We start from the raw sequence: 27834 nt of genomic DNA, 5'->3' as shown, positions 1-27834 counted from the left end.
TAAGAGGAGCACAGGCTGCCTTTCTTACTCTCTTGGTCCTTGTGTTACAATTCACCCAATTTCGATATAATTATGAGGATGAATGTATTTTTTACAAATAAAACACAAAGCCACAAATCTTTGATCAATGTGATCATAACTGGATTTTTAACAGTATTAACTTTGTCTGTAGGCTGCAGCACAACAAAGTAGGAAATAACAACAATAACCAACTTTACAAATATTGGTCATTTGTAAATACCAATAAATTATTAAGTGAAATAAACTGCTTTTTTTGTTTTTTTAAATGTATTTATTTCAATGATAGTTATACTATGTATTAAAAATAAAATCATCCTTCATTAACCCTTGAGATAAATTCATTATTTCCGTGGACTTAAAATCATTGTTTTATTTGACGGCCTTGCTGCCCTGGAACACCAAAGCCTGATGCCCCTAAAATGATGACATTACAGGCGTGGTTGTGTGTGTGCGTGTGTGTGTGTGTGTGTGTGTATTGAAGCCTGATAGATCTTAAGCAAAGATCTAGGCAGCTCAGGAAACCTGACTGGGTTGTTTTATTTTACAGTTTGTGGGTTGGTAGGCACTTCAGTACACAAGCAGAGTTTTTCATCATATGTCCCCTTTAAGTAGGTGTTAAAGCAAAACATACTCGGAACAAACATCCTCTGGGCAAGAAAAGCAGCAAAGATAGACTGCAGGACACATGAGAACTAAAGCATCTTTGGACTATCATAAAGCAAAGTGGAGTCACATCCAAGTAGTTAGCCTCCAGTCAGTACACTAAGGGACATGTGTCCCAGTGTTATTCACGCTCCAGTCTACTCTTCAGTTTTCAATGGTGCTGTTCTTCATTGTTCATCCAGCTGATGTGACGTCTTCTATGAACTTGGGGCTTCTTTCCATCTCCGGAGTCTCCACTGACAGCAGTCATCGACCTTTGCTTATCTGTGACTGGAAACAAAGAGAGTGTCACTGCTAGCTGCAAAAACACAAGATGTTTCACTCAGTGAAATCAACTCATCCTTTAAATACTGCAAGTTTGTTAGTTCTAACTCACACGGGCTCCGCCCTCCACTGGACTCTATGGGTAATACTCTCCTCCAATCACATGCACGCTTCGCCCACTGAGATTTGTATAAATGTAGCCGCCCAATCGGGACTTGCCTACCAAATATGTGCGTAACCGCAGTTACAGTCATCACAGCGCCATCCAGCGCTGCCTGGCACTGATGTTCAGCATTCTCCAGACTCCCTGGCCTCCCGGACGCTTCTAAAGATTCAACGCCAGCATATATGGGATCATTTTCAATGCTGCGAAGTGAGACTCCGCTGTGATGACAGTGTCTGAGTTCGACGCTGCGGAGATCCCTGCTCCAGCTTCCGACGCTGCGGAGATCCCTGCTCCAGCTTCCGACCTTGCCTCCAGTCATTCCTGTCGAGACGCATCTGCTGATGAAGACGATGATGTTTCCTCGATGTCTGGTGGTTCCACGGTCCGCAGAAGCCAGCATCGACTTCGATTTGTTTGGACTTCCCGCTGGTGATGGCCGCTGTGGCGGGACGTGTTGGGCTACGGCTCCCACCTAAACCTGTGAGCCGTCTTCACCACGGTTTCATATACAGCCCAGCTCGTCCAGCTCAGGTGGCCTTCGTCTCGCCTTCACTTCCAGATATCTGGCCAGATATGTGTCGAGGCATCCTGGAATCCATTGAAGACAAGAGCCCCGGTAGCATGTATAGTATATTTTCTCAGGGTGCAGGACCGCACGGAGGCATCTGCAGCAGCTAATAATTCAGGTGTGTCGGGCGTTCCACTGGCATCTCCCCAGCCTGACGCCCCCACTGTGCTGCCTCAGAGTGACATCTTGGACCAGAGCATCGGCCAAATGAACAACTTGATTCAGGGCGTTGCCAGCAGCGGGGCGTGTGATGTCGCTAGCCACAGTCGGGGCCCGTCATGTGTTGCCGGGACTCACGGCTCAGGGCCGCGAAGAGCTGCCTTATATTACTGTGGTAATGCACACATTCAGTAGGCATGTCTTGCGTTTATGCAAATACCAGTGGGCGAAAGCGTGCGTTTGATTGGAGGAGAGTGTTACCCATAGAGTCCAGTTAGAGGCTGCGCTTATAGAACTAGGATTACAATATCATAACCTTCGGTAGCTGCTGCAACCTTCAGAAGAGTGAGTTCAAGTCGTCTTCTTCCACGACTTTCCTTAAACCCACCAACATTATTAGTTTATTAATATAATTCCCAGCATGCATTTTTGGGGTAAACTCTTCAGAAACCCTTCTCCTTCTTCTTCTTCTTCTACGTTATGGATGTTACAGAATGTGCTAGTATTGAATGGAAGTAAAGCAATTTATGCTTCAGTGTCTTTCACTCATATTTAGTTGTAGGCTGCACTGAGCTGATCACTTATGAAATGTGTTGAATCATTGATCAGACGATCACAGTATTTACATTTATTTGCAAAACAATTATCAACACCAACAAATGCAATAAATAGTGTATCAAACCAAACTGCAGCAGTGAGTCTTGCCAAACACGACTACACGGCAGCAGGAATTGTATCCAGAGGCTAATGATTACTGTGTGCTCTATCTGACGCTTGTCCACACTGGGAATGTGAGGAGTGCGTGGTGTGGCGGCTGCGTGATTCACGTGTCGGATTTTCACACCAGCTGCGTTTCTGCTGCTGCTGCTGCCAGCCCTTTCTTTCTACATAGAGTTTGCCTTTCATAATGGCCATTTTATTTCATTATAAAGGTCATTTATATCTATTTTAGACAGAGAAAGGTTAAGAAACGTGTGGTAACCAGCCAGGCAAATAGGTTTTCAGTAGCTTACTGACCCATCAGTCAGTCAGTCAGTCAGTCAGTCAGTCAATTTATGAACAAACTATATAATAAATAATTCAACAGAAGTTTAGTTCAAATGTAACTCTCAAAAATGGAAGGCAACAGGATTTTACAGTGTACAAGCAGGTAAAAGTCAAATAGATTCAACTCATATTTAACCAGCAGGGGATCAGCGGTTGAAGAAACATGGTGTTTTTCAGAATTAAGGAAGTGGGTTAATATGACACAAGCTTTATGACGTATTGCTCACTTTCTGTCTGTTTGTACTGCTCAAAGCAAAAATTCTCCCTCAGGCACAGACACAGATTCATTGCACTGCAGGAGTTACTGTGTCATGACGTGTTGTAATTATCAACTTTCCTTTAAAGCTGAAGTAGGTGAGACTGGAGCAAATATGATTAAAACAAGTTATTTTTATAAAACGGTCGCTATATCATGACAGTAGTGCATGAGACAGGTAACCTGAAAAAAATCATGTGCCAATGATGCCAAAAATATACTGCCTACGGCCACTTTAATCTACCTTGTCTTCTTCTACTGAATCTCAACTGGTGATTTCCTTTGTTTCCCAGAATGCTTTTCAACAATCCTCCATGGAAGTCAGGACTATACGTCTAGAGATTCGCAGCACATTATCAATAGTTCTTTAAGAGTTGTTTTTTTTAGCTCCTTTGCTACAGAGTAAAGAGCGGAGGCACTGTGACTTACTGGTAAAATATCTCACTTCCTGCCAGCACTGTGTAAAACATGCAGTCTGAACAGACTCACCAGTTTCCACCTCAGGATCTTGATCCACTCATCCGCCTCCACTCCCGCCTTTGCACAAAGATAAAATGTCCTCTCAGGAAACACCAGGCTGTGGACACAAAGCGATAGGGAGAGCAATGTTGTGCATTAAAAAGCAGTCAGGACACATGGTTTCATCTCTTGTTTTAGAGTCTCCTTCTTTAAGTTTGTCAAGAAACCTTGCCAGAGTTTGGTTTCATAGTTAGGGTGTGGTTTATTGTCTTACAACAATAGTTAATCCATGTGCACACTGAAAAACAGGTTTTGCATTAAGCATTCCTCCTGTTCATCCTGGCCATTAAGTAATTGTGTTCAGATGAGCTGCTGTACTCTGATTAAAAAACGACTCTCAGTCTCTTTCTCCCTGTAGTAAGTTTCAAATCACAAAAAACTTCTTTCCATAAAACTTCTTGGCAATGATTTGGAAATGGCTGTGGACTGTGACATAAACAGTTATCACCCACCTATACATCAATGTCTGTCCAAATTAGCATATGAATTCTTATTCTTCTTAGTTATGGCAAAAAAACATGATTTGTCAGGTCACAGTGACCTTTGACCACCAAAACCTAATCAGTTCATCCTTAAGTCCATGTGGACGTTCCCTCCAGGCATTCCTGAGGTATCGCATTCACGAGAATGGGACGGACAGACCCGGAAACGTAATGCCTCCGGCCGCGGCTGTTGCCGGCAAATCAGAGCCATACAGTCTGGGTTCTAGCATAACATAATCAGAACTATTCACTTTGCTGCTGCAGTTAAAATGAACAGAGCTGATACTACACATCACCTGTTTACTTACACACTTCCTGTTTGGATTGATATCTACTGTAAATGTGCAGCATTGGATATCGTGTAAAGGGTAAAGTGGTTGTATCCTCTAAAGCCGCCGCTGCCTTTCAGGTCATGGGCACTTCTCCTTCCCCCCCCCCCGTTTCCTTCTGTTCACACTTCCCTTTTTTCAAATGACACAAATGTCCCATTATGCTGCCATGAGGAAGTACAACTCACCGTGCTTTGACTCATCTGGCACAGATTCTGTTTGCTTTTTCTCTGTATCGTTGGTGTCATCTGCACATATTTTTCTTTTGGTATCCATGCCCATCTTGCATATTTATACCTCTTTATTTTATCATATATTTTGTGTGGTTGTTCATATTCAGTTATATAATTCTTTATTTCTGAAGAGGGTTCCAGCTAACAATTATTTTCTTTATCCATTAGTCTGTTGATTATTTTAAGGATTATTTGGTCTTTAAAATGTCAGATAATAAAAAAAAAAACATCACAAGTTCCTAAAGCCCAGGCTGACTTATTCAGATTTAAGTGCAGAATAATAAAGAATAAAATCTATTTGATCAAAGAAGACTTAAGAAGCAGCAAATATTAGCATTTGAAAAGCTGGAAGTGACTTAAAGGATGAATTAATTATTCGAATTGTTGCAAATGAGCGTTATTATGGATACACCCCCTTATTTGTGTTCTAAAAATCCTCCAAATTTGCTCTCAACATATTTATGATGTAAAACAACATAATGGGTTTAGCATGGGATTTCAGTCTTGACCATGGAATCTATATACATGGCAAACAAATCTCAACTCGAGGCCCACTTGCTAGCAGTTTCATAGCTTCTTAACGCAGCTCACAGTCTTCATCAGCAAATCCATTCTACATTCTACTACTGACTCAGCACCAATGGCTGAATAAAGACCATGAGCTGTAACTGAAAGCAGAAAAAGCTCGTAAGTAGACCTTGAATTGAGATTCTTTTGTCACACCAACTTTTAGTGTTTATTGGGAATGAAGGTCCAAGACTCACAGCACAAAGTGGCCACAGTATATTTGTAGAGTCTGACAGAGCTGTTGATCAGTACTTTTAATAGTTCAATTGCTACAATTGAACTATTACATTATTAAACTATTAATGGCGTCCTCATTAAAGGGAGGACACTATTGTCACATTTGTTCAAGACATCTTTTTTGGACCCCACCCATCACTCCAGTCAGGTCTATGAGCAAGCAGGCAGTGTCCTTATTGTTGCAGCTGTAAAGGTCTGCGGCAAGGTTGGATTACCTCGGTGGTTAAAGCTGGCAACTTCCCCCAAAAGCCAGGTTCACTGAGTGTGAGTTGGTTGTTGTTGCAAAGTTGTTTGGGTATTTCCACCACTAAAATACACATCAGACTGGCTCCTGGATTATTACATAATCTTGTGGCGATGCATAGAGGAGCCCTGTGTCAAAATCTAGTTAGCACCTTCATTATTTTAGTTAAAGCTGAAGTAGGGGATATTGGAGCAAATATGATTAAAAAAAAGTGATTTTTATAAACAGTCGCTATATCCTGACAGTAGCACATGAAACAGGTAACCTGAAAAAAAGCATGTTCCTCTGTGTCCTCCGGTTCTCCTAACGACATCTGCAAGATTTCACAGACCGGAGGAAAGCAAGCAGTCAGAGCTGATCTGAGGTCTGCTGTCCATAAGAGCCGGCTGTCAATCACTCGCGAACTCCGAACAAACGGTCAAACTAGGCAGCGCTGATCAAATATGAATCAATATTCTGTTACTTTAATGCCTATTTCTCTCCTAACATGTTTTCAGAATCATCTTGTAGTGTACTGTTTAGCTGTAAAATAAGAAAGTTTGTGACGCCGCCACCATTGTGGAATCTGGTGAAGGGACGCCGAGTTCCGGTCACATGACAGGAGCACAGCCAATCGGAATGTTCTCTCAAAGAAATGACCTGTAATTGGTCGAAGTCTCCCGTCACAGGCTAGATTTTCTAAAGCCTGAAAACAGAGCCATGAGGAGGTGCAGAAATCTAGTTTTCTCTCAGAACACTTGAATTACAATATGTTGAAAGGTTATTGTGGAATCTTTTCGCAATGATGTCAAAAATATACTTCCTACTGCCACTTTAATAGTGTGTTCACATGGTGCTCCTTTCTAAATGCCAGGTTAATCTGGCCATGCCTGCTGGCAGTGTATTCATAACAAAATCTAAATTCTTGTGTTTTGACAGGCAAAACGTCAGGTTCATGACTTAAAAAGGTGTACAAACTCAGGCTGGCCGGTGAGCCAAACATTCAGAATTCTGAAGACGTCCCACTGGAAGCTAATAAATGGTGTGTCAATGCTTACAAGCTTGCCAGTAAGTTACTTGTTAGCAAACATTCCAAGTTTAGTTTTTTGTTCTTGACGCATACTAAAGACTAAATGTTAGTCTCTCGTGGGCCCCAGTGCAATACTGAATCACTAGAGAATGGGCTACAATATGAACATCCATCAGAACTGCCCTTTAAATGCACACTTTTCTTTTATTCTAATTGATCAGATACCATAGTGTGTGGGCCTAAGCCTCTACAACAGCCCCACAGAAAACAACTAAACATGACTTCATGCTAAAGGAGTATGGCTCCTATTAAAGGATGAAACAGACACATCTGTCTGATGGTGCATCACTTACCAGAAACAGTTTACTCTGTCCTGAGAGTAGTCAAACTGGACTGCGGAGCAGGCTCTCAGATCCAGGGTTCGAATGGGCCCCTCACACTGCAACAGAGACGCTCTACAGCTTACATGTACCCACCACAAGCCCCCACTTGTTTGTCTGGTGTGACTAGAAGCAGCTTCAACTTAATGCAATTGCTACAGCCACATATTGTAATCCAACATCCAAACGTGAAGTTGTGAAATAGCACATTTAGCACAGCAATGTCTCGAAGCTGAAGAGAGACTCACCGCTTTGTCTTTGAAGTATTTGAGATCATATCTGTTGAGTGTGAACCACCTCTGTTTCCAGTTCTGCAAAAAGGTTTAAAAATGGATGTATTTTAAGCATCACTGCAGTCAGTGGTCTGTGTTCAGACACCGAAAGAGTCCTGCTCCACTACATTACATTTTCAACTACGGATTTCCTGATAAAAGCTGACATGGTGAGGTGTAACTCCCCGACGATTCCACTGCTCTTACCTTCACAATTGCTCCTTGTTTCACCAGATAGCCTTCCTTTGTGCCCAGCTGTAAAGACATGCTTTGTGTTAGTAGGAACATGATTCTACTGTTAGTGCAGTATTGACTTTCAAGGATAATTCTGGTTTGCTGTAACTTGGATCTGGGCCAAAATCAGCTTAACTCAATTTACAAGCTCTTTTTGGAGCTTTCAACCACATCTCACAGTTCTTCATCAGTGAACGAAGTTGATGGCTCATTTGTCACGGGATTGGTTCAGTCAGTTCAGTTCAGTCAACACAAGTATAGAACTCCCATCACTAGATAACAGGTGGTTGGAGATGGTAACCTCTGTCTCTGTTCAAAGATGGCCTCTGGTGTCAGATGTGAATGTCCTCCTTCATCTTTCTCTGGCTATCCACTGACTTCCAGTGAGTGGTTCTGGTCTGGTGCTCAATCACTCTCTGGTCCAGGGTACTTGTTGCTTCACAGTACTATTCCCCACGGCTGTCACATGTGATGTCAGGATGAAGCCATACACCACTCCAATTGGGGTGGGGGGTCCTGTGTTTAGGTTGTACCAGCAGAGACCTCAAGGAGTTGAGTAGTTTGTGGTAAGTGCTGACTCTTTGTGACTTAGATGTTCTGACAGCCATTCCCACTGGAATGCTTCTGAGTTACTGTGAAGATGGTCACACATAAGCGAAATTCGCCTCTGGTTCATTCCCATTTAATGCTCCTGTCAGCCTTCACATGAACACAACTCGTGTAGTACGATGAGTTCAAAACTTAGGTTATGTGGTGACAACTGAGCCAACAACTCCATTTCGTTGGTGAAGACTGAGATGTGGTTGAATGCTCAGCTCCAGCTTGGAGTGCCCCAATAGCCAAACGGTTAAATGGCCTAACGAAGACCTACTGTGGTCAAAACGTGGGCTTTTTTAATGATTTAGCCACTACAATAAAGGCTTTGTAATATATTTCATTCCTCGTTGCCACTTGTTTTAGTATTTTGAGTGTAACTCTGTCCATTGTAAGCTATGATTGGACAATATCTGAGTAGAATGTTTTCAGAACAGTTGATAATGGCCAAAACTATAAATATAATATCCACGTTGTAATAATCCAGAAATTATCTTTCAAGGCTGACTTGAAGAAAGGTGACTTTGACCCCTCCTGTAGGTTACTTTGGTCACATCACATCATAGAGGTATTTTGATATAAAATTGACTTCGATATCAGCTGCTCATTGGTGTGAGTGTGCAGTAGGTGTCATACCGATGTGGCTTTGGGCACCAGATCATTTTCCGTGCGGCCTGTCTGTATGGCTGTGTGAACTCGTACAGACTCATAGATGGATGGCTCCTCCACACGCCACGGATACGGACACTTCAGCACGATGAGGGTTCCTGGTTCAGAGGCAGAGGCAGAGGGGGGGTTACAGGCCTGACTACCTCACACATTAAAACACAGAAGAAGAAATACAACATCCATCAACACAACGGACATGTGTGGGGATTTTATAACAATGTGTGTTGCAATGTTTCATGTGTCGTGTGCACCATGCAACACTGGAAAATCAACAGCTTCCAAATGATGTAGTGGGTTTTAAACAATCCTCTAAAACCTATTACACAAACTATTACATAGACATAAAATATCTATTTTCTATTTGAAAGTGCATGTGATTGAAGGACAATATCCACCCATAGAGTTCAGTAGAGGACTCCACCTGTGCTTATAGAACTAGGGTTACAATAGCGTAACCTTCGATTTGGACCTGAGTCCATCAGTAACTCGACTAAATACCCATATACATTGGTTTTCAGCTGAAAATAGTGGTTTGGGGATACACTTTAACCAAATGATCACGAACCAGTTGACACACAGGCCCCCAGGGGAATGGCTGGATTCCCCCAACCTAATGTGTTTAAGGATTTGTTGAGTACAGTACACAGCCAGGCTGGAAGCTCGGCTTGGGAGGATAGGTTCAATGTTAAGCACTTCTAAACTCAACTTTTGACAATTTCAAACTACTGCCTGTTTCTAAATTGTTGCTGAAGATTTCTTCAACAACTCAAAACTACTGTAGTAGGATCCCCAGAGGCACACCTTTTTCACACCCAAACATTTGTAACACAAACTTGCTGCACCAAGTCATCTCTCACGCTATGGTTGAACCAGAACAATAGCTTACAGAGCAATGTGTTGGTTGAGCTGGTAACATGCAGTAAGCTTGTTAGTTAGAAGATTTGAAGTTCTGCATACCTGTGTCACTGCCCAGGAGAGGCTGGTTAGCGAAGTGGTTGACAAAGTCATGAAGGGTTGCAAACTCATTAAACCCAAACACATAGCCGTTGTCTTTGCGTGTCACGTGAAAATGCTTGACAGAATCCTTTGCCCTATGTGTCAAATGACAAACAAACAACATTTAATGTTGAATTTTCAAAGTTATTAACATGCAAAAATACAGCAATCTCAGTATTATATAAGTTCGTTAGATAGTTTACCGTCTTGGTAATGGCTGAGGCTTGTGACATGCTTGCTTTTAACAGCACATATAGGCTAAATGTAGCCAAACAGCCCTGTCTTCTCAAAATTACATTCCCATACAATGAAACTGTTTGAAAGCAAACCTATTTTGTCGTTGTTTACGTTTGTTTTTGACGTATCACAAATACATGTGTAATGATAGTAGATAGATAATGTCTTTGTTTTGTTTTGTTTCAATTTACAACATTAACCACATGTCTAAAACTGTTTAAAACTGCAGCCGTAATCCAGGAGAAAATATGTTTCCCTTGAAACATATTGAGAATGCAGTTTAGTTGTATGGGAACGTCATTTTGTTGGAGATGTTGGCATGTGTTGTAAAGTGCTTTGAGTGGTCGGTAGACTAGAAAAGGGCTATACTGTATATAAATGCAGCCCATTCATTATAGCCAGCCCTAGATTAAGGTAATTCAAATGTAAAGTAGGTTCCACGCTGTGTTCTAACACCAGTAGGGGTGTGACAATACGTTTTTACAACGATACGATACGATTTCTCAAGATACAAGGCAGTGTAATATTTAACAAAAAATATAATAAACCAACTTCTATTCAAGTTAAATGAACAGTGGTTTAACCTGCTGCTAATGTCCTCATTTTCAATATAAACAGTAGAGCAATAATAAAGTGATCAACAGGTGATAGTGACCAAACTGCTTGGGAATCATTCCTCTACAAATGCTGTTTAAATAATCTGCTTATAGTAATCAAGTAGTCCACCTGCAGTGTTCATTTGGGGACTATTTCTGTTTGGTTTTTTACTTTACTCCCGTGATAATTTGCCTCACGGACCGAATGAATGAATGACTGAATGAAAAAACGACAGCGCACGGGGAAAGCGCCGGTGGGTGAAGCTGCCCTCTCTAAACACCAGCGATCTACTGCTTCATCACTTAGCAATCAAACTGACCAAAACCACAGTGTATACTTCCTACATTTGGAATGATGATGTTAAGCAGACTGACCTGACAGACAGGGCGAAGCAGCCTGGTCCCTCATTACTGTTTCTCAGGAGATAACTTCCATCAGTCCCATTAGACAAGAGAAGGGCCTCTGCAGCATGGCGGGACAGGTCATAGTGGTACCACCTTCAACAAATGAAACAAGAAATAACCTGTAACTCAATATTGTGGTGAATTGAGAGGCAATTTTGATCTAGACCTTCTATCTACAGTGCCATATTCTTAAAGGAAAACATGATGCAGTTACACCAGCATGATTCGACAGTTTGGAACCCACACGGTGTGTCTGAAAAGGCCCAGTCATGTGGTTCCTCTGGGCTTTCTCTCCCTATTCTTCATTTTCTGAGAGAGATCTAGGGTGCTCCAAAGTTTTCACTGCTCTGTGTGGAATCCACACTGGTCCACACCAATCACTTGAACACTGAGATGAGAAACAGGAACTAACACATTCACTTGCAATAGGGTGAGCTGCAAGCATTCATGTCCTGAACTGAACTGAACTGAACTGAACATAACATCATAAACTGAACTGTTTATCAACGTTTAAAACTCTAATGGAAAGTGTTTTTTTCAAAAGTTGTCTTTGACTTTTTTTTACACAGCCTTAAAAAGCAGCACCAACTTGATAGTTTCACATGTGAGGGAAGGGGTAAAAAGTCAACAGTAGATGCCACATATAAGTGGTGTACATCAACTGAAAGCTGGGAATCTGAAGATTAATTTGAGATTGTATGTCAAGTACGAAATAGAGATTAATTAAAAAATTTATTAAAATACATTGTGAAAGTGTATAAGGGGCTTAGAACATTATGATAAAAGTATATGATGGCCATTCCCATGCTCTATTATGTCTCATAAATTGTTGCAGCAATTTTGGGGGTGATACCATTTGTTGCACAGATTTGGTGCTGAATTTAACCATTTTTTACCACTCGAGAATTGATAAGAAAAATTATAAAATACCACATTAAGACACTAAGACCTTGAGGAACACCATAGAAAAAAAGCCATGCTGTAATTTGGCATCAAAAACTTTTGACATTTGGAGATTTCTGGTTTTGTATTTCTCGGTGATTGCCAGCACTTGTGTTGTGTAAAATGCTCAGAAACCCCCTTATTGTCAATCTAGCTAGAAAAGCCATCCATCCTCTGAATGCTCTAGGTCTCTAGTTTGATCCATCCATCCTCTGAATGCTCTAGGTCTCTAGTTTGTGGCTGTAAAGTTTCATGAGGCTGTGATGATCCTAGAGGACACCACAGGTCATTTTATACAGTGAGGTCAAGTTTAAAAAAAATGGTCTCACTACAATGAAATGGCTACTATGGGGACTAACATCATCACACATGAATACAGTTGGGCTCATTGGATCGACAAGAGTCTCAGCTTTACAGTGATACCCAATTTATTTACTTTAGGGACGCCAGTATGCTGAAATATTCAAATACACCATTTTAGTATAAGCAAAAATAACACATTTGTACTGTATGCAAAAAACAGCATGTGATTATCATAAAGTGGGCATGTATGTGAAAGGGGAGACTCGTGGGTACCCATAGAACCCATTTTCATCCACATATCTTGAAGTCAGAGGTCAAAGGACCCCTTTGAAAATCGCCTTGCCAGCTGTTACTCTCCAAAATTTAGCTCAACTTTGTAGCGTTATTTAGCATTCTTCCTGATCAGCTAACATGTCATGGTTGGTACCAATGGATTCCTTAGGTTTAGGAAAGGTTTTTAGTATCATATGATATCAGTATATTTACTCTAGTTCAGAAACTGATCCCGCTACAACCTCTGGAAGACAGAATAGCGTCCGTCGGAGTGTTAAGGGGTTAAGAAGTGATGAGTAGTTACAGACTTGCATTACATTAGCTCACAAACAGGGTCTGAAATTAGCACCCGTCACCTGCCAAATGCGGGTAAATTGTTGGCAGTAGCGGTTAAAATGGGCAGGCCATCTGCCACTTTGGCAGGCAGGGAAAGCGCTAGAGATGGGAATATAGAACCGATTCCCGTTAAGAATGGGTTTTACTTGTCCAATTCCTTGGCATTTCATGCTTCTGTGACTATCGATTCCTCTGTATTGATGCTTTCCCACAGTTACGCAATTACGCATACGCACACTGTATCATGTTTGCATTCATGTTTGTTTTGGACCGGAGCCATGGCAGAGAGAAAAAAAAGCACTCAACAACTTATAAACCTGAGGGGACGCACCCTGTTTTTTTTCCTGATAAAGTGACACTGTGAACAACAAATCAGTGTTGAAATCAACAGGAGGAAAGTTAGTAATGTTCGCTGTTAGCAGCCGGTTGGCAGCACAGTCCTGCTTGGATAAATAACGGAGCTACTAGCGTTACCGGAGGTGCCATTGAGTTACAATTATGAGGCGTTCAAACGCTGCTCAGGAAAAATTACTATTGGACGAAGGTAAATTACAACTTTATCATGATGTGTTCAAATGTAATCTCGTAAAATTAAGTTGTTGGCAAGTAAATCCAATTGTTTGAAGGAGATGTTTTCACAGCAATATCAAATAGATATTAGAGAGAGAATTATGACTTGTTTAACTTCCTAAATCTAGCTCTAAGCAGCTTGCCAAGATTTTTTTAATCAAAGCAAATGTTTAAATAATCATAATCATTTGAATTGTTTGTTTTTATGCAAACAACCACTATAGATGACAATAACAAAGTACAGTACAGTACTGTGTACAGTAACCTCCCTGCCCCAGAAGCTACGGTGTAAATCGAACACTGTAATTTATCATGTTTTTTGTGTAAAATATATTGAACATTGAATGACATCAGATCTAAAATGTTATTCCTTCATTTACCACAGAGATTTCAAAAGTGGCAGATACAATTTCTGAGTGGCAGACAAAAAAAAGTACTTGTCTGCCACAGTGGCAGGAAGTGAAGAAAGTTTTTATTTCAGACCCTGCTCACAAAAGATCATCTTAATCAGTTCCACACAGAAAGGTTGAGAGATTTTAAAGTTAGGGAAAAAAGACCGCTGGTATCAGATTGCTACTCACCCTCAGTCTGAGTATGTGCATAGTCGATATCAGGGTAGGAAATGGTTTGGGGTATTCATATATAGAACACAAAAAATAGGGATGCAACAATTAACATTGCATATAAAATAATCAAAGTGAGGTGCAGTGTAACGAATTATGTTCCAGTGTTGCATGTGTTAGCCTGAATCTGATAAAACTATCCAAATGCATAAAACAAAACAATCAGCATGTCGAGCAATAAAGTTCATTCTTGACAAAATAATCTTAACACAAGGTCCACTTACTATTTATTACTTCACAGTCTTCATCAGCGGAATTTACTTTTCCACTGATGAAGACCATGAGATGAGGTTGAAAGCTCTGGAAAAAAGCTTTTAAATTACAGTTTGCTCAGATATATGAATTTGGACAAAAGAATTATTTTAAACAGGATATCATCATACTACAATGCCTCTTACAATTAATAAGCTATAATACTGCAGCCCTAGCAGGAACTTGACTTTCAAGAGGGGAAATGGGGATGATTTTTGCAGTTAAACAAGCCTCAGACTGTAAGACAGATGCAAAGGAAACCAGTAAAGGGATGTGAAAGTTCATCATTTGCATTAAAAGTAGCTGAGAGTGTATAAAAAAAAAGCATCTTGGGGAGTCTGTAAACACAGCATAGAAGATTATGGACAGCAGAGTGATTGTATGGATGCTCTGTGTGTTCACGTATGAACACGTGTGAACTTATTCATGCTTTACATGCACCCAGCAAAACACTTTTTAGATCTAATTTAAGCTATAAGTCTATCATCTTTCAGCACTTCCAAATCAAATCAATATAACTACCATGCCTTTAACCTATGACAGCTTAGTGTTCAGTGTTACAGAGGTGTTGTAGCAACTCATAACGTAATAAGTAAGGGATAATGTACTTTGAGTACATTGTTCATTATTGTGAAAGAATCCCCGACAGGGCGATGCTGCACCCCGACGCGGAGCAAAGGGGTCTCTCATCACCCTGAAGGGGATTCTTTCACAACAATGACCCGCTAGCTGTACATTATCTCGCTTATTACACGGCTACTTACTGAAGAAATCAATCATTTTGACACAAAAACGGTCCGCTAGAGTCCGACATCAGAACTGTGCCCATAGCAACGGTCTGTTATACATAGCAACGGTCTGTTATGCATAGCAACAGTCTGTTATACATAGCAACGGTCTGTAATACAGAAATTAAAGGCCACAGAACACCATGATTGACCAATTAGAATCTCGTATTAACACGACCGTGTAATAATAATATATAACATAGATTGCTATTGCTATTATTATTACACGGCTGTGTTGAATACTCGATTCTGATTGGTCAATCACGGAGTTCTGCGGTCTGTAATTTATGTATAACAGACCTTTGCTATGTATAACAGACCGTTGCTATGGGCGCAGTTCTGATGTCAGACTCTGGCGGACCGTTTTTGTGTCAAAATATTGATTTTTTTTTATTACGAGAAAAAGTAGTAACATTACAAGTCATAACTTTATGAGAAAAAAGAAAATAAGACGCAAAATTACTACTTTTTAATATTATGACTTCATTCTCATAATATTACGACTTTATTCTCGAAATATCAGATTTTTTTTTCCCCTCAATGTGGCCCTAATACTCCGTCGTACCATAGACCTACAACAATGATAAATAAAAATGAAAATGTAAACAAAAAACAGTTATTCATTTCAACTATTTTTTTTTTTTTAAATCCACTGGAGAGGGGCTAAAGAGCCGCAGGTTGCTGACCCCTGAACTAGAGGGTTCCTCTGCTTTAAGAAGACAAGGAGAGTACTCTTTCTTAAAATTATTACATTATGCGCTGAATTTATTCATTATTCAACTTTTTTTTGCTTAGTTTATAATGTAATAATGATCTCATAATGTAATAACTTATTACATCACGCAAACAACTGTTATTATGTTATGTGCTCAAGATTTTATTACATGATGTGCTGATTATTACATCATGAGCTTTTATTACTTTCAAATTATTACAATTTGCTCAGTTATTACATTATGAGCAGTTATTACATTATGAGTTGCTGCAAATGTTCATTCAGCTATATCTCTATCACTGAGTTGTAGTTAGTGGTGGTGTTATATTGGACTGTCATATACTGAGAGGCGTTTCTAATGTTTTGTCCACCCCCATCTAGGCTACATGCATGAGGGGGCAGAATATTAGGCACATCTCAACACCAATTGAACATTATAAGCTTAATAGAATTCATAGCTGAGCTATTGTTTTGCATATTATTACATTGGATCAGAAAGGTGTTTCTCACTGAGTGTTCATAACATCCTATTTCCCGGTATCTTTCAATTCAATTCAATTCAATTCAATTTGCTTTATTGGCATGACTGTCAGGTGAACAATATTGCCAAAGCGTCAATTCAATAATAAATAAAAAATAAAAAAACAACAAAATAAAAACAAAAACATATATATACATAAAATATATACAATTCATTAAGCAAATTACAATATATAGATATTTAAAAAGAAAATGCATGTAAATGGAAGAAAACAATAAAGAAGTAATTAATGTTTGTTGTGTCAATAAAACGAACAAACAAATAAAAAAACAATAAATAACAATATATTGCAATATCAAAGGATAAATGTAAAAAAAAAAGTATTTTCTCAATTAAATGATATTTATGAAGTCCATAGACACTGCAAACAGTGAAACTATTTTACTCCTCAGTAGTCTCTATGTAACCTAATATGCTTTCTATTCAGCTAAGTAGTTCCTTGGAAACAATTGAGAAGTGGTAGTAAGGATTTATGGTGCTGTAACACCAGGGAACTCATGCCGAGTTCACCAAGACAGTCTACTGTTTTGTGAATACTCTTAAGATATTTTCTAAAAAGTGTATTATGCTTGTAAAAAGGTAAGAATACTTTTAATTGCATGATTTTGATACGGAGTCTGGTCCAGTGTGTCAATAGGGGCTTGTTTATTTCCAGATAGGGAAAACAGAAGAAAAGCTTACATGGCAGTAACGTGACTACAGTCCCAGACGGTCTTACCCCAAAGTCACCAGCTCGTCCGTGGACACATCACTGTAGAAACTCATGTCAGGGTCTCAGGATTCAGTCAAAGCCTCAACAGTGTGTCGGTCATCTGAGAGAGAAGCAGCGAGTCACGCAGAGAAGTGAGAGCTGTCACACACAGAGTCAGACACGCCCCAAACGGTGGCGTAACTCTTCACACTGGCAGTGGGGGGAAAGTCTCGCGAGATAGTTTAGGTTAGACATGGATAGGTCGTCGGGCAGCAAGTCTCGCGATAGTTTCTGCAAGTTTTGCCGATCTCAGATCAGATTTCACAATTTGCGGGCTCCCTTCTAGACACGACCCACTTCAGCTTGACCGCAGTTATTAAGATAAGATAAGATCAGGTATTCCTTTATTAGTCCCGCAGTGGGGAAATTTGCAGTGTACAGCAGCAAAGGGGATAATGCAAAAACAAGATGCATCAGCTAACACAGTAAAAAAAGAGCTAAACAAAGTGTAACAAAATATGAACCATTTAAATAGAAGGAAGTATAAAAATAGGAGCAGTATATACAGTATTGACAATAAACAGACTATTAACACAATTGCACAAGTGGAAAATGATATTGCACAGTGAGAATGAATGAATGAATGAAATTCCACCTGAAAATATCAGGTTATTGTCAGTTTTATGGTGTGTAAGTGGTCTACTGGGAGCAGTGCTGGTTGTGGTCTACTGGGAGCAGTGCTGGTTGTGGTCTACTGGGAGCAGAGCTGGTTGTGGTCTACTGGGAGCAGTGCTGGTTGTGGTCTACTGGGAGCAGAGCTGGTTGTGGTCTACTGGGAGCAGTGCTGGTTGTGGTCTACTGGGAGCAGTGCTGGTTGTGGTCTACTGGGAGCAGTGCTGGATGTGGAGTCTGACAGCTGCAGGAAGGAAGGACCTGCGATAGCCCTCCTTCACACACTTTGGGTGGTGCAGCCTGTCGGTTAAGGAGCTCTCCAGTGCTGAGATGGTGTCCTGCATGGGGTGGGAGTCATTCTCCATCATGGATGACAGCTTAGCCATCATCCTCCTCTCTCCCACCACCTCCACTGTGTCGAGGGGGCATCCCAGGACAGAGCTGGCCTTCCTGATCACTCTGTCTAGTCTCTTCCTCTCCGCACTCTGTGTCTGTTGCATTCAGTACTTTTTAGGCTGCTTGCAGATACTCTTTGAGTAATCCCTTTCTTCCATAAGTACTTTATGGGTCTAATATTGTTGGACTTAGTACTATCTACCTGCACAAGTACTATGACATACTTCTGCTGTGTACATTTTCAGTAATCCCTATGTAAAGGTCCCTTCCTCAAGGTCTTGGTGTCTTAATGTGGTATTTTGGAGGGATTATTGATCACTTCTCGAATAGTAAAAAATGGTTAAATTTAGCACCAAATCTGTGAAACAAATAGTATCAACCCAAAAATTGCTGCAACAACTTATGAGACATAATACAGCATTGGGATGACCATCATATACTTCTATCATAATGTTCTAAACACTTTTACACTTTCATTATTTATTTTATATAATTAATTCATGTTTATTTCTGATTTATGACTAGAACAACTTGACACAGTGCTGAGCTTCATGTCCAATTAATATTCATGTTCCCAGCTTTCAGATGATGTACACCACTTATATGTGACATCTACTGATATGGGATGAATTATAATTGATAAAGTACGGACCTATGAGAACACACACACACACACTTACCAAACAGAAGAAGTGAGCAGAGAGTTTGTGCTCTTTGAGTGTGACTTTTCCCCAAACATGGCCGGGTCATCGTCACTGAGCCTGCAGAGAGCACACAATCACATTCATCAAACTGCATGTCTATCAACATATTGTCCAGTTTCTCCTTTTTGTCTCATAAAAACTTTTCCGAAAAGATCTTTCTCCCAGACCAAGTGGGCTGGATAAATTAAACCTTTCAGGTCAGACGTTAGTTGACTTGATAGGATAAATGAGAATATAATGTGATTTATTTTATTTTATCACATCTAACACCTCGCTCTTTATTCTTTTCTGTAATATCTAATAGGTGGAAGCTTCCCATGTTCAATTGTAAATAATTAAAGCTAATTTTATGAAAGAAAAGAGCCAGGCTGTAAAATCAAACGCAGTGCAACATGTTTTGTGTTAAAGCTAGGGTTGGTAATGTTCTTCACAAACATTTTTTGTTATATTTGTTGAAATTCTCTTTACATCCCGTCAGCACTCAATAGAGAGACGACGTCCCGCCTCTTCCTATGACCACGGACTTTATTTCGGAAAAAAAATTAACAGTAGTCAATGGAGAGAGACAAATATTTTTTTTAAATGCGCCATGAATCACACATAGATATCAATTTAAAAGATCATTTTAAGAGTCCAGAAAGTCTCAGTTTGTCGTAGTATCATTTTAGTTGATTTAACACATTCACCCACTCCCATGTTGATAAGGGTATTAAATACTTGACAAATCTCCCTTTAAGGTACATTTTGAGATGAAAAATGTGTGATTAATTTGCGATTATTCACGATTAACTATAGACAATCGTGATTAATCACAATTAAATATTTTAATCGATTGACAGCCCTAGTATTTATGTATTCCTTTTAATTAACTTTTAAAATGTATTCATTTTCTGATTTGTTTTTTATTTATTTTAAATTAATAAATTAATAAATTAATTTATAAATTATTAAATTGTATGTATTTATTTATGTATATATTTATTTATTGCTGCCTGATTTTCCCTTTGCATTTTCTAAAATATGTATATATATGTACATATGTACATATGTTTATATATATATATATATATATAGAGAGAGAGAGAGAGAGAGAGAGAGAGAATGACATTAAATATGGTAAATAATTATTACTTGAGAAATTAAATATGACTTTGATTTAACATTATTCTTTTTTGTTCCTTCATGTAAAACCAATCACAAACAGTGGGACAGTCAGAAAACATACAAGTAGGACAGTTTTACTGCATTGTGTAAAAACAGTAAGAAACAGTGTAATATTTAAATATCTATATTAGAGGGCTGGAACTAACAATTATTTTCATTGTTGATTAATCTGCAGATTATTTTCTCGATTAATCGATTCATTGTTTGGTCTATAAAATGTCAGAATATGGTGAAAAATGTGGATCAGTGTTTCCCAAAGCCCAAGATGATGTCCTCCTCAAATGTCTCAAAAATATTCAGTTTACTGTCATAGAGGACAGAAACCAGAAAATATTCACATTTAAGAAACTGGACTCAGAGAATTTAGACCAAACCAATTCAAACCGATTAATCAACTATCAAAATAATTGATAATTAATTTTGTCATCACGTCACATCACACCAGATAAGTGTTTTAAAGCTGTGATTATTTTCATTATCGATTACGCTGTCAATTACTTTCTTGATTAATCAATTAATCTATAAAATGTCAGAAAATGGTAAAAATGCTCCATCACAATCTCCCAAAGTCCAAGGTTACGGTTTTAAATAATAATAATAATAATAGTAAACTTTATTTATATTGCACTTTTTAAAGGCAACTTTACAAAGTGCTTCCCAGACATAAAAACCTAAAAGAAAACAGTTTTTTTTTGTGAGTGCATTTATCAATCAGAATAAGTTTAATGCAGCCAATAATTAGAAACATAAATAAAAGACAATAAATACAAATCTTTAGAATAAATAAATGAATAAAAGCATAAAACTCTAATTAAAAGCCATTTCATAACGGTGAGTATTGTTTTGTCCCAACTAAACCTAAATATATTCAGTTTAGTATCAGAGAAGACAAAGTGTAACTATAAATAATAAACTAGTTAATATTCACAAAACTAAACGATTAATCGATTATCAGAACTGTTTACTAGATCAACTGGGCGTTATATTGAATACTAAACTAAGCTAATTCAATTGAGTCAAGTGAAATAACTTACCGTAAAAAAAAAACTGATCTGTTAGCGTCGAGCAAAGCTCAACTGAGACTTTGTGGTTCAAACGTTACAAGAAGAAAATAAGAGTCGAGTTTATCTTCAGCTGATGAAATGTTGAATAAAAAAAACTATTTTACATTCAGGGCTGGAAAATGTCAGATTGCGGTCATTTCCGTGTCGTTTTGTGAGGATTTATTCCAGTTGTTTGTGTGTACTACTCCTGATTGTCTGTGCAGTTTTAAATGTCCCTCTTTCAAATCAAAAGGAACTAATTTCCGCTTCCTCTGCTTCTTCTTCGGGGCTTTATATCCAGTTTGCTTGGTCAGTGCCTCATAGCACCTCATAGCGCCTCCCTATGGACGGATGGCAAACTACGTCCAGGTGAATTATTATTATTATTATCTCCACTTTCTGCCTCTTTATTCTTCTACTCCACTACATTTCAGAGGCTGTCATGTAATGGTGAGATCCCACGACCGCCCAGACACCATCGTGGGTCCCCTGGACCAGGAGAGTACCACAATGTATTTTTTTGATCATACAACCGACCCTACCTTGCGCCTAAGTCACGTTAACGTCATTACAGGTGAACAGCAAAAGACTCTTACAAACACAGAGTATGTGACCATCAATCAATGTGAGTTAAATAAACTCAGAAAAAAAAGTTTGGAACTTGTGTTTGGTTGATTATGTCTCTGTTGTTACAATGCTAATTGGCACTGTATTTTACATCGTTGGAAAGCCTGTTTATTTACCTTCACAATGTCCAACTTGTAACGATCATGCATTTGTGAGGTGAGCAGCAAAGCTGATTATGTGGAAGTGAAATTTGCCAAATTTCTCTGCCAATGCAACAATGTATTCTCCTGCTATGCTGATTGTTGCACCGATCGAGTAACAGCTTTTGGTGTTGGCAGTGTCATGGTGTGGGGCGGCATCTCCCTCACTGGCAAAACGAGGCTTGTCATCATTGAAGGCCATCTCAATGCAGAGATGGCCTTCATCTCATTGAAGGCCATCTCAATGCAGTGAGATATCGGGATGAGATTCTGCAACCAGTGGCGATCCCATATCTCCACAATCTGGGACGTAACTTCATCCTCCAAGATGACAACGCTCTCCCCCACAGAGCCAGGGTTATCACAGACTACCTCCACAATGTGGGAGTAGAGAGAATGGAACAGCCTGCCAAGAGTCCAGACCACAACACAATTCAACACTTGTGGAATCAGCTTCGGCGTGCTGTACGTGTTAGAGTGACCAACACAACCACGCTAGCTGACCTGCAACGAATCCTGGTTGAGGAATGGAACGCCATCCCACAGCAACGTGTGACCAGATTGGTGACCAGCATGAGGAGGAGGTGCCAGGCTGTTGTGGCTGCGTATGGATCTTCCACCCGCTACTGAGGCTCCTGACAGTGTTCATTCATTTCATTCAAAGCCTATCGCTCCTTTATGGAGCATAGGCCGTTGACCACAGTCCGCCAGAGTCTTCTGTCCAGGGCTTTCCTCTCCAATTGTTTCCATGTCAGCCCGCTCTGTTTGATGTCCGTGTCAAGGCCCCTGCACCAGGTGTTCTTGGGTCGGCCTCTCCTTCTTTTGCCTTGTGGGTTCCATCTAAGAGCCTGCCTGGTGATGCTGGTACTCCGTTTTTACGGAATGTGTGGCCAATCCATCCCCATCTCCTTCTCCTGATCTCTTCTTCCACAGTTTTTTGACCTGTTCTCTGCCAGAGATCATTGTTGCTGATGATATCTGGCCAGTGGATGTTTAAGATCCGCCTCAGGCAGTTGTTTATGAGTGTTTGTACTTTTGTTATTGTGGTCTTGGTTGTCCTCCACATCTCTGAACCATAGAGGATTGTTGGTTTGATGTTGGAGTTGAAGAGTCTGAGCTTTGTCCGCCGGCTGATTTCTTTGGAGCTCCAGATGTTCTTAAGTTGTATGAATGAAGCCCTTGCCTTGCCGATTCTGGCTCTGACATCTGCATCCGTTCCGCCCTGCTTATCGATGACACTGCCGAGGTATGTAAAGGCTTCTACTTCTTCAAGTGCTGTTCCCTCTAAGGTCACTGAGTCTTCGCTGGTTGTGTTGACCTCGAGGACTTTACTTTTCCCTTTATGGATGTTGAGGCCTATTTGTGATGATGTGTCTGCCAGTATTCTTGTCTTTTTTTGCATCTGTTGTCGACTGTGAGACAGCAAAGCCAGGTCATCAGCAAAGTCTAAGTCGACTAGCTGAGTGTTTACTGGATCCTGTTTCTCCTCTGTGCGGTTGTGGTCTTCATTATCCAATCGATAGCCAGGAGGAAGAGGAAAGGGGACAGTAGACAGCCTTGCCTGATGCCGGTCTTTACTTGGAAGCTTCTGGTGAGCTGTCCTCCATGGATAACTCTGCAGGTCATCCCTGCGTAAGAGTTCATGATTATGTTGACCATTTTTTCTGAAATGCCATGGTGTCGAAGCAGTTTCCAGAGGATGCTTCTGTTAACGCTGTCAATTGCCTTCGCATAGTCTATGAAGTTGATGTACAGCGGAGAATTCCATTCCAATGACTGTTCAACTATGATGCGGAGAGTTGCGATCTGGTCCATGCATGATCTACTGACGGTGTATTAAATTAATAAAGTGTAAAATTGCCAACATATCTCATTTTTTCCTTGTTACTGATAGAGAGTTCAATCATCCAATCCACCAAACAACTCAAAACAAGAGTCAATACTAACAGGAGAATACACTGTTTAGCATCGGCAGAGAAGTTTGGCAAATTTCACTTGGGCATTACCTACATAATCAGCTGTGCTGCTCATCCCACAAATGCATGATCCTGACAAGTTGGACATCATTGTGAAGGTAAATAAACAGGCTTTCCAACAATGTAAAATACAATGCCACTTAGCATTGTAACAACAGAGAAATAATCCACCAAACACAAGTTTCCAAGCTTTTTTCCGAGTTTATGTTAGCCAAAGTGTTAATTATACTCATTACTAGTGGATAAATGATAAGAATGATCTCTGACTGTGATTCAGTGACTGTTGTGAATAACAGGAATAATCTAAGACCATGATTAGACTTTTAGTATGTGATTGACAGGAGGGATTTATGATCTAGGAATGTAAGCCCCTAGACCTTATGTCTTGTGACAAGTGATAATAGAGGAAGTGAACCTCCGATTGAACAATAATGGCACTCATGATCATGACCAACACTTAAGAAAGGGGCCCTGGACCATTGAGCAATACTGTTTAACAGACATAAACATTTTTGGAGTTTTGAAAGAGAGTGGGTGGGGAAACTGGTTTTGTGGCACATGCCCACACACGCAGTTTGATAGACGTATAAAACAGGAGAAATCCAAATTTTGGGCTCCTCCTCCATCACTGGAGCAGGTCTGGACTCATCTATCGGGTTGGACCACACCCAAAAAGAAGGTAGATGCTCAGAATCAACGGAGAAAGAAGAAAGCAGCAGAAGAGGTTTCTTGATAATAAGAATCTACAGTAAAGATGGAAAGAAGATAGGGGATCACGCTGCTTTGGGAGGATTGGCCCTTTCCTCAAACAACTGAAGATCACAAATCTGAACATAAAGATTCCTCTGCTTGCGCTACCAGCACGGACCGGGGATCAGCTTCGAGGACGTTGTTGATAATCGCATGCAGTTTGGGGCAAGTCATAGTCAAGTCAGCACACTGACACACTGACAGTTGTTGTTGCCTGTTGGGCTGCAGTTTGCCATGTTATGATTTCAGCATATTTTTTATGCAAAATGCAGTACGTGAGGGTTTCTGGACAATATTTGTTATTGTGATGTGTTATTAATTGATATACAATAATAAATATATACATACATTTGCATAGAGCAGAATATTTGCCCACTCCCATGTTGATAAGAGTATTAAATACTTGACAAATCTCCCTTTAAGGTACATTTTGAACAGATAAAAAATGTGTGATTAATACGATTAACTATGGACGATCATGTGATTAATCATGATAAAATATTTTTATCGATTGACAGCCCTAGTATTTATGTATTCAGTTTTATTAATGCTTAAATGTATTTATTAATTTTAGTATTTTTAAAAAATATATATTTTAAATTAATAAATTAATTTATAAATTAATAAATTGTATTTTTTGTTGTATTGCATCCTCTCAGCGACAACAGCACTGTGACATCGGAGGCTCTGATTTGAGAATTTTTTTATGCACTCTAACCCAATGATGACACACGTTGAATGACAGCCCCCTACTTTTCATAATGAAGTAGAAATGTATAAAGAAAAGAATACAGGAATAAATAAGTTAGGGGAAGTAAATAAGGAAGAAATATTTGAAAATAAATAAATAAAAGGGAAAATTAAATAGAGTAGATATATAAGGGGATTAACACAAAGGTAAATAAATAAAGAAGCAAATTAAAATATCAATTTATGTCACCTTTTATCAATTAATTCATGCCTACATTTATTTGTAATAGTATTATTGGTACATTTAATGACATACCTATTTATCTATCGAGTCATTTATGTATTTATTTATTTTAGATTTTGACAGGTTCCGTCCTCCATAGTGCTCAGACTGGATGAAAACTGTCTGATCCACTGGTCAAACTGTAAACTTGGCAGAAAAACCTGACTCAGTCAGATGAGGAGTCTTCACTGTAAAACTAAAGACGATCCAGTGAGGACAGCACACACGGAGCAGATAGACGGTCTACCTGGACGTCATGGATCACCTGTTGGTGCTGCTGCTGCTGCTGTGGAGCTCAGGTAGGACTCTGCTTTAAACATGATGTGTTATTACTCACATATTTATATTGATCTTTAAATCAGAGAACAAACTGATCACACACTCCAACATCAAGTTTTTTATCACAGCTTCAGACGCACCGAAACACTAAAATATCATCCTGCACCATGTCTTATCTTCTTACCATCGTTTTCCAGCTAAAAGTTGTAGGGACGATCCGACAGGAATCGACAGCTCTGAAGAAACTTTTGGACTGTTGGTCGGACAAAAAAGACATTTGAAGATGTCATTTTAAACAGAATCAAATATTCATCAACTATTAACTCTCCGCTGAGGATCACACATTTACCTGGAAATGACACATGCAATTCAGAGAATTTAACAACTGCTACTACAATTCACAGAGTGTAAATATCATCTTTAATGGACAGAATTTAACAAACGCAAAGGCTGCGACAAAGAAACACCCACAAAAAGTTATAAAACAACCACAAAGAGACTCAAAACAACCACAAAGAGATGTCAAATTTACACAAGTTGTAAAGCCACTACCAAGAAACTGAAAACAACCACAACTAGAATGGCACACGGAGAGCGCAGACCTCCGCCAAGGTGCGTGACTTTAAAAACAGATCACAGCTCACTATTATGTCTGTATAACGTTACACTGCGTTGTCTCTCTTCCCGTCATCTACCACCATGATCATGATACGGATTGCCACCAAAATCTAATGGATTGTTCATTGTGCCAAACTCCACCCCTCCAAAACATTTCATTCAACTCCATCGCGAACTTTTGGAGTAATACTGCTAACAGACAGACAGACAGACAGACAGACAGACAGACAGACGTCATTGAAAATAAAAAATATGTAACCATGGCAGATAAAGTGACATATTAACAGCTTTTATCTCACATGACTGACAGCCAGGCCGGTTTCAAGGCACCCCGCCAGCAGCTCAGTCAAATCTCCAAAAATGTACTTAAAACAATAAATATTTGTGTATTTCTACAGGACTCCAGGCTGAAGAAAATCACAAGTCAACAGGTAAATAAAAAAAGAGAAATAAAGAAATAAAGTCAAATCTCATTTTAATTTTTTCCTAAATTCACTCAAATCTTCTTTTACTGACGACTCTCGTTTCTGTTCAGAGTCCGTCAGGTTGGTGGGAGGAGACAGTCGCTGTGCAGGAGCAATGGAGCTGAAAATTCAGGGAGACCGGAGACCAGTGGAATACACTGAGTGGACCTTGAAGGAAGCAGATGTTGTCTGCAGACAGTTGGACTGTGGCTCTGCTGTTTCTGTAGAAGAGAGAGAGTCCTCGAGCAGATATATGTGGAGGATCAGCTCTGACTGTGCTCAGTCTGGATCTACTCTGAGGGAGTGTGCAATACCAGATTACTCTAACTCCATCCTGAATCTCAACTGCTCAGGTAAGCCCATCAGTGACATCATCTATGACACACATGCACCTGCTAGAATCACAGCAGACTGTCTCCAGCAGCTATGATGGAGTCTGTTGATCTGCTGCCTCTGTAAAGCAGGTGCTGAATAAACCGAGATATACTGTATATCTGTAGATATGAAATAGGCTTGTCAAGGTAATCGGTGTTACCGGTGTTACACGGTGCTCGGGCACACACCGTAAGGAGTCAGCTCAGAGTAGCAGGAGTCATATTTCACACACACGGGACGAGAGAGAGAGTTGACAGACAAGACGATGGCGGAAGATTTGGTGTCGAAGCGAAAAGCAAACGCACCTATTTGGCAATATTTTAGATTTAAACCCAAATGCTATGAGGGAACCAAAACATTAATGAGGTATTCGCTGTGAGCAGGACAGAGCGGTCACAGCTGATGTCACAAGGTAGACCCCTACAGACCCTCAGCAAAAGCTCGACTGGAGAGGCAAGACACACCACCACCC

At 39.8% G+C, this 27834-nt stretch overlaps 1 protein-coding gene across 1 annotated transcript; it reads right to left on the bottom strand.

Annotated features, from left to right (window-relative positions):
• Positions 1-269: 269 nt before the first annotated feature.
• On the bottom strand, positions 270-17337 carry LOC119504389 (dual adapter for phosphotyrosine and 3-phosphotyrosine and 3-phosphoinositide-like). Its single transcript, XM_037796480.1, has 9 exons — positions 17209-17337; positions 11118-11240; positions 9871-10004; positions 8881-9011; positions 7624-7671; positions 7393-7455; positions 7118-7203; positions 3634-3721; positions 270-954 (listed from the first exon to the last, which is right to left on the bottom strand). The coding sequence occupies exons 1-9, from the start codon at positions 17253-17255 to the stop codon at positions 931-933; spliced, it is 744 nt and encodes a 247-aa protein (XP_037652408.1). The 5' UTR covers positions 17256-17337; the 3' UTR covers positions 270-930.
• Between the last annotated feature and the right edge of the window lie 10497 nt (positions 17338-27834).

Source organism: Sebastes umbrosus, chromosome 16 (genome assembly GCF_015220745.1).
Source record: "Sebastes umbrosus isolate fSebUmb1 chromosome 16, fSebUmb1.pri, whole genome shotgun sequence".
In the NCBI taxonomy this organism is placed as follows: domain Eukaryota; kingdom Metazoa; phylum Chordata; class Actinopteri; order Perciformes; family Sebastidae; genus Sebastes; species Sebastes umbrosus.
This window is presented reverse-complemented; position numbering and strand designations above follow the sequence as displayed.